This window comes from Perna viridis, chromosome 6 (assembly GCF_037379345.1).
Source record: "Perna viridis isolate PV_CMFRI_1.1 ecotype Kerala chromosome 6, ASM3737934v1, whole genome shotgun sequence".
NCBI classification, from domain to species: domain Eukaryota; kingdom Metazoa; phylum Mollusca; class Bivalvia; order Mytilida; family Mytilidae; genus Perna; species Perna viridis.
In genome coordinates this window covers 36,563,553-36,576,637 of record NC_142450.1, presented here as the reverse complement: position 1 = coordinate 36,576,637, position 13,085 = coordinate 36,563,553, and the positions used below count along the sequence as shown (strand labels likewise).

General features: G+C 34.9%; 1 protein-coding gene across 1 annotated transcript in view; it reads left to right on the top strand.

Annotated features, from left to right (window-relative positions):
- Positions 1-12,695, top strand: part of LOC148614772 (metabotropic glutamate receptor 1-like) — a 43,007-nt gene extending 30,312 nt beyond the window's left edge. Inside the window, exons 7-8 of the mRNA XM_088589108.1 lie at positions 6,659-7,547; positions 10,526-12,695. Coding sequence (XP_088445234.1) covers positions 6,659-7,547; positions 10,526-12,011 — 2,375 coding nt within the window. The 3' untranslated portion in view covers positions 12,012-12,695. The remainder of the gene's footprint in view (positions 1-6,658; positions 7,548-10,525) is intronic.
- Positions 12,696-13,085: the final 390 nt, after the last annotated feature.

The following is a 13,085-nucleotide window of genomic DNA, read 5'->3' as shown; positions in this document are numbered from 1 at the left end:
TTATAGTTAGTGTTAACACAGGGATAAAGTAGGGTTAGAGTCGGCGTTAGAGTTATGGTAAGAGACATGGTTGGGGCTGTGGTGAGAATAATAGAAAATGAAATAGAACAAAATGAAAAACAGAACACTATAGATAAGGGTTAGAGTTAGGGGCAAGGGTTAGTGATAAGATAATGGAAAAGCGACCACAGCAAAGATTATAGTCAGGGTAAGAGTCAGGCTTAGGATAAGTGTTGAAACAATAGAAAAAAAAACAACCACAGCAAAGATTAGGATTGGAGTTAGGGTCAAGGGTTAGGATTATATGATAGAAAAAAACAAACAGAAAAAAGGATTAGAGATAGAGTAAGGGTAAAGGGTAAGGGTTAGTGCTAAACAATAGAAAAACAAACAGAACAATAATACCGAATAGACCTTAAGAATACATTAAACATAGTCACATGACTTAGGGTTAGGGTTGATGAGGTGTAACGGTTTACATACAAAAGACAAGTCTAAAGAAAGTTAGGGTTTGCAATAGAAAAATTGTAAGAGCAAAAGTGAAGACTAGACCTAAAAAACAAACTACAAATAGTCACAGTTTTAAACTAGATAATGTGTTATGATAGGGTTATGGTAAAGTTGGTGAGTAAACATAGAAAAGACGGGCTAAAGTTAGTTAGGGCAAAAGCTAGGATAAGTGTTACATTGAGGATTATAAGTCATGGGTTAGGGTAAGATTTAGTGTTAGATCTCGGGTAAGTTCTTCCAACTTGGATACGGTTATATCTAGGGTTAAGTCTTCACTTGATTACATTTAAATCTATTGTTCGGTATAGGGTTATGTCTACACTTCTGATGTACAGTTGGGACCAGGTCTTAGTATTTGTCTAGGGATAAGGTTATGTCTAGAATTAGGATTATGTCTAGAGATAGATCAAGGTTAGGTTTCGGTTAAAGTTATATTTAGACTTGGGTCTATGGCAAGGGTTTAGTTTATTGTAAAGTGTTGGGTTAGGCGTATGGTTATGTTTATGGTTGAGGTAAGATGTTGATGTTTGTCAATGATTTTGATTAAATTCGGCTTAGGGTTAGGGGTTAGGGTTAGTGGTAATGGGTAGGGTAAGGGTTAAAATTAAGTGTATGGTTGAGTGTTTGATAAAGTATTGGGTTACGCATAGTGTTGTACATAGTGTTGAGGTCAGGTTAAGGTTAGAGTTTCAGATAAGGTCTAGTGTCAAGAAAATTGTTAGAGTCAACCGTTAGTTTTAGGCTCAGGTCTATTTCAAAGGTTAATTTTATGGTTAAGTGTTGGGTTAGGCTTAGAGTTATGTTTAAGGTTGGGATCAGATGTTGATGTTTGTCCAGGGTTAGGGTTAGGATTATGTCTAGAGATAGGTCTAGGTTAGGTTTCGGTTAAAGTTCGATCTAGACTTAGGTCTTGTGTTTAGTGTTTGTTTTGATGGTTTACCTTGATGCCTTTGATTAAAGTTATATCTAGAGTTACTTATGGGGTAAGGGTAAGATACATGTATTTGTTTCGGTTCTGGGTTATGTTTGGGGTTAGTGTTTGGAATAGACTTAAAGAGTTTGTATTAAGGTGAAAGATACTGACATGATAAAGTTAGAGCTAGGGTTAGGGTCTGAATATCAGATAAGGTCTTGTATCAAGAACTTACTAGAGTCAACCTTTAGATCAAGGATCAGGTCTATGGTAAGGGTTAAAATTATGGTTATGTGTAGATTTAGGTCTAGGGTTATGTTTAAGGTTGGGGTCAGATGTTGCTGTTTGTCTAGGGTTATGTTTAAGTCCTAGAGTTAGGTCTATGTCAGGGCTTAGACTTTATGAAAGTCACACAGAGTTTGTTAAGGGGATTTGGGTCAGATCGTTACTTGTTCGGGTTCGGGGTTATTACTTGAGTCAGTGTTATATTTAGATAGTTAGCGTGCAGGTTAAAGAACTAGGGTTAGAGTTTCTGATAAAGTCCAGTGTCAAGAAAATTGTTGTAATTAAACGTTAGATATAGATTCGTGTTAGGATTAGCGGTATGGTTTAGTAAAGGGTTAGGGTTATATTTAAGGTTCGGGTCAGATGTTGATATTTGTCCAGAGTTATGCTTAAGTTCAGGTTAGGGTTAGGGATTAAGGTTAGTGGTAAGGGTTAGGGTTAGGGTTAGGTTAGGGTAAGGGTAAGGGTAAGGATTAAGATTATGGTTAAGTATAGTGTTAGGGTTGAATCTTTAGAATTGTGCAGGGTTACATGTGTCTATCGCAGGTTTTGTATAGGTTAAGGCTTGGTGTTAGACCTTTGTGTTATGAATTTTATTGTTAAAGAAGTAAGGATTAGAGTTAAAGATAGACATAGTTAAGATTAGGATGAGTGAAGGGGAAAATAGTTATTGGTGATTAGAATAAGTAGAGTAGAGACAAGAGTCGTTAGAGTCGGGTGCACGAGTCAGAAGCCGGAGTAAAGAGTCGTTAGAGTCAGGAGTCGGAGTCAATAATCGTTAGAGTCGGGGTAGGAGTCAAGAGTAAGAGTCAACTCGGAGTCAAGAGTCGTAAGAGACGGGGGTAGGAGTCAAGAGTCGTTAGAGTCGAACGTAAGAGTCAAGAGTGGGAGTAAAGAGTCAATTTTAAGGGTAAAAAGAAAGAAAGGGGAGATAAAAGACCCATACATATCCTCAAAAAGGTAGGGGGTAAAGTATGGAAAGAAATATTTGCGAGAAGACTTGCAAAAAATAGTCTTAAAGGTAAAAGTTAAATAGAATTGTTATCATTTTGTTCTCAGTTGTCGAAGAAGAAGATCGTCGTTTACAAGATGTCCACGACTTGTCCAGAATGCAAGATGATCTTTACAAGGAGGTATAATATGAAACGTCATTTTAGGAAAACTCATGGATACCAAGCTTCAATTGATCTACCCCATCGGAGTGCAACCAGGTGTTCTTCTTTTTCTTGGCCATCGCAAGGATCACTGCTTCGATCACGCTATAAAAACCATGCAAACAGACCAATGCAGGCCACATACGCATCCTGTCCAGCAAAAGACAACCTTAGAAAGACAGAATCAATGCAAACTGGTTTATCGGACTATTATACTTTGATGACAGAACTACACCAATATGCTTTGAGGAAAGAAAACCAAGAGACTTTGATGAATGGACTATGCCAAGACCCTAATACGAAAGGGCTACCTCAATCGATCCAGGATGAAACTCAAGAAAACTTACCCAAGGACCCAACAGACGAAAACTTTTTCATACACCCGACAGATGATCCCTTGCTTTCGTCGTACCCAAAGGATAAGTGGACGACTATTTCATGCCGTGGGCCCACCCCTTTACCTGTGTCATAGCAGGACCCACCGGAAGTGGAAAAACGATGTTTGTACGTCGATTCGTACAAAACGTTAAGCACAAGATGATGCCTAGACCTGATCCGATAACGTGGTGCTACGACGTGTAACAGACTATTTATGGAACCATGGAGGATGTCGACTTTGTACAAGGACTCCCCGACATTGACACATTGGATTCCAGAGAGAAACACTTGCTTATTCTATACGATATGATGAATTCGGTCACCGAATCTATCTCGCATCTTTTCACGAAATATTTTCACCATAAAAATATAAGTGTAATGTTGTTGGTCCAGAATCTATTCAACAAAAACAAGTGTCACAGAACCATCAGTCTGAATGCCCATTACTTGGTTCTGTTTAAAAATCCCAGACGTATCACAGGCCATGACTATGGCCCAACAAATGTTCCCCAAAAAGACAAACTACTTTATGAAATGGTACGAGTGTGCCACTGCCAAACCCCGGGGATATTTACTGATCAATATGAAACAAAGCACTCTCGACAACTTGAGATTGAGAAGCAACATTTTCCCATGGGAAATTCAGGATGTGTTCTTGGATGAAAAAAAGTATATATGGAGATGAAAAGGATATGTGGTCACCTCGTGAATGACCCGCGAAGGAGGTGGACGCACCCGGAGCAATAAAGATTTACAAGATAGTTCCCTGTCGAGGAATTCATTTAGAAGAGCTCACCAGACGTGATGCCATACACGTGCAATGGACGACAGAACGTGCACGACGCAAACCAAAGAATGAACTGCCAACAGAAAAGAATGTCCCAAAAAGACCTGCTGGGGGAGGGAAAAAAGCCAATAAAACAGATGTGACGTCTATAAATGGAATTGTATAGAGAGGAGTTTGTAACAAACATCGTGTAGCTGTTTTACGTAAAACGTACAAAATCAGAATACAGGTGGAAACCAGAGCGGAATCCTTGTATAAGACTCGATGACCTTAATAAATCAAGAAGGTTACAAAAGTTCAACTAGATGAATCATATTGATCTACGGTGACAGAACCTGAGAGGATAGTTCATCAAAAAAAAGGAGGAACTATATGGAATATACAATGAAAACCTAATTCAAAAACCAGAAGTCATGTAAACAAAAGGAAGTGAAGATTAAATAGAGTGGAAAAGACAGCCTTGAGGTCAACGATACTCGGGCGGCAAGAAGCCTCATACTAAAGCGGAATCATAAGAAGATCGGATCGTCAAATTACTTAAACACTTAAATTACAAGTCTAATTCTATCCCTAGCCCTTACCTAATCTTTGTTCTGGTAGTTTTGTTTTCTATTGTGTTAACACTAACTATAATCCCAAGTCTCTAGTGTTCTGTTTTCGTATTGATCTGATTCTATTTTTCTGACTCTAATCCTAACCCCGACTCAAACCCTCACGCTAACTCTAACCCTAACCCTAACTCTTTCTTGTGTGACTTTATTTCTTCGATATTTTATCGATGCTTATTAAACACTTTATATCTATCAAACGCTTATGAGAAGTAAGATAAATAAGGCAATGTACTAGATGTAAAAAAAAAAGTAAAAAGAAATAAAGTCACACAAGAAAGAGTTACGTTTAGGGTTAGGGCTATACAAATAGACTATACAAATGAAAGGCAATACACCATTCAAAAGCTATTAACGTTCGAATTGTACACCTTACGATAGTCAGTATAATCATTAGTGGTTAGTCAAAATTTCAAACTAAATACAAAAAATTTTAAAACAAAAATAATCAAAACAATGATAAAAATTTATTTCTTAGTTGTAAACATTGCACAACATGTCCTTACACCTGTAATGTATTCATAAAGCACAATAAAAAGTGGTTAAAAATCAATACACGGGCTATTAAAATCACCTGTAAAATGTTTAAAACATCTGTCTAATCCGTGAGACATCTATTCAAATTACACAATCCATTGAACACATAGAAAATAAAATCAAAATTTACAATCTATTCAAAGTGCCCATTCAATTATTACACAAAAACAATGAAATTACAATTAATTTATAAAAAATAATTAAAAAACAATGAACGATAATGTAAAAATAAAAAAAGCAATATTAACAAAGAAAGATAACTCTTGTCATAATACACCCCTTTTTATACTTACCTGTTTATACTATATAATGACACTAATTAGGACACTTAATGAGGATACCTATGGAGGTGGTTTCCCCCTCCTAACCTTTAAGACCCCCTTCCTACATCAAAAAATCCCCATGTTCCCATTATTGGTTCCCCATCTAAGTTCACTTCCAGTCATACCCAAGGTCCACTTCCGGTCCCCTCCCTCTACCGGTCACTTTCGGTCCCACCTAAGGGTCACTTTCGGTCATTGGCCACCGGACGTGACGTCATGCACATTCGCATAGGGGTACACCTCCTTGTACGTCCTGGAAAATAATACTTCTAAAACTCATGCTATACTATTTTCTTGTGTGACTTTGAAACAAATAACATATAAAGTAATTTCATAGGAAAATTAGTATTCACTGAAAGTTTAGATTATTTTCGTTAATGGAACTAATGGAATTCCAAAGTGAAGAATGTCAAATCCAATTCTTTCCTTTTTAATAATTCGAATTGTCGACAAGTGTTGAATAGAGGAAGTTTTTCCGGCACCAAGATGATGTTTAGAATCTTAAATACATGAAATTTCAAATCTAACTGATTTTTAATTTTTTCATATTCTGGTAATTTTATCATTTATGTTAATCATAAATGATTCAGAATCCTATCAAATGTTGTAACACTGTATAGAAGATTGCTATTTTGTTCGGCAACTCCGTTAAGTAAGAACTTGGTAAAAAGAAACAAACAAAAACAAACAAACAAACAGATAAAACGAAAGAAAAAAAAACAACAACAAAAAAAAAAAAAAAAAAATGTTTTTCGAGTTTCTTTTTATTTGTTAATAAACATTTTATCTCAGTTTTGCTTATTTGTTTTATTCTTAAGTGCAATTTGGAAATATAGTGATAGAGTTGTCCGTATTTCATCCTTCCGTCCGTACTTCCTTCCTTCCGTAACACTAGAGGGCCCATCTATTATCCGCTATTCTGTTTCCTTATTACATATTCCCATTGTGCACCTCCTATTTTAGATTTCGATCCAAATCAATATGGAGGTCAAAAGTGCATGTTACCAAGTACTGAGTTGAAATTTGAGCGAAATTTGAAATTTCAGTAGGTGATCATTTGTTCAATGTACATTGAAATCTAAAAAGCATTTGTGAAAGGTTACTTTGTTTCTTTCGTTATGATTTTAACTGAATTAAAATATCGTAATGTGGCTCTATTTCAGCATGCCAAAAACTACCCATTGAAAACATGAGTTGGGCCGACAGTGAGGCAATGATAGCCCTTGCCATCGCCTCGTTTGGAATCTTTGTAACACTGTGGATAAGTGTTATATTTATGCGACACCACAACACACCAGTGGTTAAAGCATCAACGAGAGAGTTAATGTATATAATTATGATAGGAATACTGATAGCGTTCTGTTGTAACTTTGTTCTTGTTGCGAAGCCAACTATTGTCACGTGCTATTTCACGAGAATTCTACCAGGACTTTCCTTTGCAATGGTTTACGGAGCCCTAGTGACGAAAACTAACAGAATAGCGAGAATTCTTGAGGGAACAAAGAAAATAATTACTAAAAAACCTCGTTTTATGAGCGCATCTTCTCAAGTAATTATCACCTGTATTCTGGTAGGAGTCGAATGCGCCGTTATTACAGTAATGTTAATAATAGAACCAGCTGACTGTAAATTGGACTATCCCGCTACAAAGCGTGTTCGACTAATTTGCAACACCACTACCATGGGAATAGTTGTTCCTTTAGGTTTTGATCTAATCCTTATATTCATGTGCACTTTATATGCCGTGAAGACTCGAAATCTTCCGGAAAATTTCAACGAGGCTAAGTTTATTGGCTTCACTATGTACACAACATGTGTCATTTGGTTGGGATTTTTTGCTATTTACTTTGGAAGTGAACCAAGAGTTTTCACACTATCTATAGCTATAAGTCTTAGTGCATCTGTCTCTCTGGTTCTGTTGTTCTTTCCTAAAGTCTATGTTATTGTATGGGCACCTGAGAAAAACACGAGAAGTGCTTTCACAACATCAAAAGATGTTCGATGTCATTTTGGATCCATGTCCTATAACTCTGTGGATAAAATGGACGGAGCGTAAGTAAGAATTAGAATACAAAATACATTTAATGATGTTTCAGTGTAGGTAAGACAATACATTCACCCTGTCCCTTATCGTGTTAAGTCAAATTTCTAAAAGAAGCATAGTGATCTTTGTTCTCTTAGCTTTAATGTTGTATTACATGTATATATGCATAATTATTTTTTTCTTACATTATAGATTTTTATTGATGTTTGAATAACTGAAAGAAATGTTATATGAATATTATGAATTAAGGGTTGATAAAGTTAATGCGCCTTTACCATGCTAAATTGTTTCCTTATAAAATTCCACTCTTACAAAATCGATAGGAAAGAAAACCTCATAATATATAATATTACTCGTTACCTATGCATAGAAAAAAAAAACAATAAACAAAAATAAACAACAAAAAAAATAAAATGAACTAAAAAAATAAAAAAAAGTAAAAAAAAAAAAAAATGGAAAAAAAAACCCAATATGAAAACGTTAATGACGAAGACACATCAAGTCAAGATTTGTGCAGAATTACGCCCTGATACCATTCCTCACATACTTGGGTACAAATCTTTAGCCTTTTATTGATTCAAGTTCTGGAATTTGTAGTCAGTAAATGTAAGCATTTTAAAAGTACTACGCTACTACTAGTGCTATAACATATGGCAAAACTTTATATAGAGATGCTTTGAGTTCATTTCAAAGGAGACACTTTTAACTGTTAACATAGAAAACGAGCATACAAAACGCACAAGATAAAAGACAACTTTTTTTTCAAGGCTCGGGATCGAACGAAAATACCTTTTTATCGCACATACTGAAAAGAGCTAAAGATCACACGCAAAGGTATTAATGATCAAAACAAGGCGATATTGTGATTCCTCCGAGTAATTATTTTTCTGAATAACCACGCGAATCAATGTTATTGTGTAATTATTGCATTTTTTTCTTCCTTCTTTATCGCAGACGTATTTTGAAAATGACTTAAATATGGAAAATTTTGCAACATAAGAAGTATTACTGTTTATCTTCTGTAATTAGCTTTTAACAACAGTCATAACCAAGGAAGACGATAAGATGTTTGGCGTCATTGATTTCTGTGTAAAACCCCATGATTTTTTTAAGGATATTGACGGCTTGAACGTGGGCAACCTAACAAGCATTACATCAACCGAATAATTACCAGTGAATGCCTTGTAAAATTATGAATACTGCTATTGTTTTCGACTGGAAATCGAATTCACTTCAATTATTGGATTTTAAGAGCGGGTTCTTTGACAACTCAAATTTTAATTGCTATTTCTATTAGACAATTTAAGGAAACGCTTCTCCAAGTTGATTGAGTTACATTTCAAGTATTTCTCCAAATATCAACTCATCGGAGTCTTGTACTTTTGAGTGTTCGATGAAATTTTCTTTTCTAATTCAATTTCATTTGTTTAGGGGAAAGAAATTATGACAATAGAGCTGTGGATGTAGTTAAATTGAAGAATAGGGACAATGTAAAGGAACGCTGAATTTCCTTCACCAATAACGCGTCTAGACAATTAAGTCGACAAAGGGTCACTTTTAGATATCCCAAAAAGAGGTGCGAAGGGGAAAATTTAATCTGTTCATTTCATAAAATAGAGATAAAGTGAAAAAAAGATGTCGAAATGGACAACAATATATTAAGTACATATTTACTTGAAGACAATATCCTTTACCAAATAGTGCTCTGTTTTTTTCAGCCTCTTCTAATAATTTGATCTGCACTTTCATCTTTGTCTATTTATATGCACAAAACGGTTTATATCTATCCAAAAGTGTTATTCCCATTCTATTACATCTTAAGAATCATCAAACAACTGAATGGAATAATTTTATTTCTTTTTTCTCTTTATGTTTATCACGTAACTTAGCTCTCAGATGATAAGGGGATATGTAAAAGATTAAAAACTAAAGCGGAATGTAAAATGTGAGCTCAAGGCCACCCAAGGGTTTTCAACGGATGAGGAAACCCATGCACCGCTTCCATATTCGGTCGAAATATATGTCTCTATTTACATAAAGTATAATCGAATAATTATAAAACATGAAATCGGATATTAGAAGAATATTTGCAAAAACCATCATTGTATGAGTGCTGTTCAAACGACAGAAATCGGGGTGTACTATTGAAACTTCCCTAAGGACGTGTTCAATGCATATCTAATATGATATGGCCCTAAAATACATGTACATCTTATCATATAAGATCACCCCAGCGAAAACTTCTTATTTCAAGTTTTAATAAGTTCTCATCTGTTAAAATATTGCCAGATGAATTTGTTTATATACTAGAGCTGTTTATATATATTTAGAATTACTTGTAATATGTCCGAAGTAAGGACAAATCTTGGGATAGTCTTTTGGCGTGCCTTGAACCTTAATTAATACCACTTTTTCACTTTTAAGTGTACATATGTATACTCCTACAAACAAAGTTTGTGACATATAAGAATAACTCTGTTCGTTCGTCTGCCTGTACGTTTGTGTGTTCGTTTGTCCGCATATCTTGTAAGCACATTTCATCTCGAACCACTCAATGCAGCTTAAGATTCTTACATTCTTACTTGTTGAAACTTCGTAAACCCAGATTTTGATGTTAAGTTTCAGAAAGGATAGGATATATATATATATAAGATTACTGCAAGTAAATCTATCCAATTGACATGATTCACGTACCCAGGCGGGTTTACTTTTCTGTGAACTTACAATAGATCTAGTTAATTTCCAAGAAGTAATAGATGTAAAAAATGATAGCAATAACTAACAATTATTCAATACGAACAAAACAAACGAAAACAAAAAGTTTTTTTTAACATTCACAATTTAACATCATTTCGGTTCCAATACTAAGAGACAGGGTCTTATATGGCTGAATAATTAACTGCGTTGAAAGTGGCTTTCTCAATCTGGTGCCCTTCGAACTAAATTTCATTTACAGTGAGTGTATCATTATCATTTGACTTTTCAGGGACAAACGACTTTTCGACAAGACAGGAAATCCGATCTTTAGGAAAAGGTCAATATTTGGTAAACTTAAGCCTCACCCTCATGAACGACTACAGACAGCTTCTTTGCCACCAAATTTTAAACTAACTCGACAGAATTCTACTCATGTGTATGTTTCAAGTGAGAAGAAGAAATTTCCTTGGACTCGCTCAGATGCTGCTAAGTCGGACGATGATGATGGTCGTCTTAGCACAATAAGCTCTAGAGATGGATCTCGTCAGAGCAGCGAAAAACGGAAAAATGGTCATCGCCAAGATTCTGAATGTCAAACTGATCATGAACTTTATCAAGCGTTTGTTTTAAACGACGGGGTTCGACAAAGAAAGTTATCGAATCATCCTTTAGAATGTATAAGGCAAGACAGACATGATTCAGATAGTTCCATAAATAGTGATGAAATATTTTTGTCACATCCCCCGTCGAGTGCACAAGAACGACGACAAATGTGTAGTAAAAATTCACAGAGTGACGACACTAGCCCATTGCTAGGCAATGAAAATGAAGACGAATCTGTAAAAGTCAGATCAAATACAAACGAGTACTCACAAAATTTCTGTATGAAACACTTAAAAAGAAAAAGTATAAACGGCGCAACCATAAAGTCATATTCGCCGCCAGAAGTTTCTAGCAACGAAAAAAACGAACTTTACTTGCACCATGTAAGTAAGATCAAAGACTGTAACAAAGCAAACACATCTGGCCAGGGTGCTGTTATATCCCCGACGTGTAGTGCTAAAGATAAAATGTTTCCTGTTTCGCAAAATCCAGAAGTGCATGAAAATATATCTTTTTTGCTTCAACCATCTTCTAGTGCATTATATGCGAGACGACTGAGAGAATCTGAGGTTCGGCGACAAGATGATTTGTCATCTTATCTGAACAACTCTTATGATAAATATCAAAAGCCAACGAATTTATTCGGCACAAACCAAGGACAAAATAAGTCACCATTTCAAGATGCATTCCATCAAAATAGTTCATTTAGTAACGTTGAATCTTTTCCAAAGACTTTAAAAGGTCAAAATGATCAAAGTTCACCTTGCTTGACTCCCGAAAGTAGCAAGATGAACCCACTTTCAAATGAACAACGAACCCAGCAATTTGAATCAAAAAGAAATCAAACATATCATATCGTTCCATCGAATAACAGTTCAAATCAGTGCCCTACTACTTCAGGTTATACATCACAAGACTTAAATCCACAGAACAGTTCATCACAAACACCAGTTCTTTATACAGCAGACAATCAAACCATTGATCGAGGAAAAGTTAGAAGTTCTTTTACCGATTACGAAGATTGTGATCTCCATACCTATACCAGTAATAGGAAATCGCCATCTGAAACAAAAAGTGATACCGACAACGCTTCAATACTTTCTTTTAAAACTTATATGAAAAAGCGGGGTATTGAACTTGACATTTCATCAATCAAATCAAGTCAAGTTTAATATTCCATCGTTAACATGTTTGTTCCATGTTTGTTTTCATGTTTCAAAAGTTAGCTTCACATAAATAAAACAGTACATTGACTTTTTTAACTTCGAATTGCTCCATATACATGCCTTTTTGTGGGACATCAAATTCTGAGGTCCGAGTTGTGTACTTACAAATGTACATTAATATGAAAACGAACAGTTAAAATTTGAAAATGTATGGACTGGAATACCACAACAGATACATGTCGATGTTGGTATATTTCAAATGTGCTTTAACTTAGACCTATTGTAAAAGTTTTCCATGATGTAAATTTTGAAAATTCAAGTTCAAACGTTAAAAGCAAAGACTCACAAGAGTTGCATAATTTGCTCTTTTTGTTATTTCTGGAACCCGCTTGACGAAACTCCACATGACACAGTGTTCAAATTGTTCTTCGCGGTCTGAAGTCAGAATATCATATTTTATTTGGCGGTCCCAAAAGGCTCGAAAAACAAATTCACAAAGTAAAAACACAAATTTTTAATTAATTAATCTTGTAATTCAATTCGTTGTATGTCAAGATAATTTTGGAATAATAGAATGAAATTCGTCAGTTTAAAAACAATTTTAACGATGCGAAATACGAAACTGACGACGAAAACTCACCATCTTGTTACATTTTATTCTATATCTTTAATTTTCAATAAATACGTCTTAAGCTGTTTTATGCATATTATTTGTCCTTATTTGCATATTTTATGATTTATGCATCTGCTTTGACAGTCTCTTGTGTTTTTTCTCAATTTAGAATAATATAGAATAATTTAGAATTAACATGTAACTACATTTTAATATGAATATTGATGTGCATATATGGAGAAATTTTTAGAAAAAGAAAACGTAGAATTTTAATGAAAAATAATTAAATTAAAAGCAGTAAGTTTTCAACAAAAAGGTGACCTCATTTGGATATTAATAGAATGCATTTCTACGGTCTCACTAATTACCGACAAGAAGCAACAAGAAATTGATTTAGCGACAAGAAGCGAAAAGAAGTTTGAATTTGCGACAAGAAACTAAAAAATACCGACAAGAGGAGAGAGACT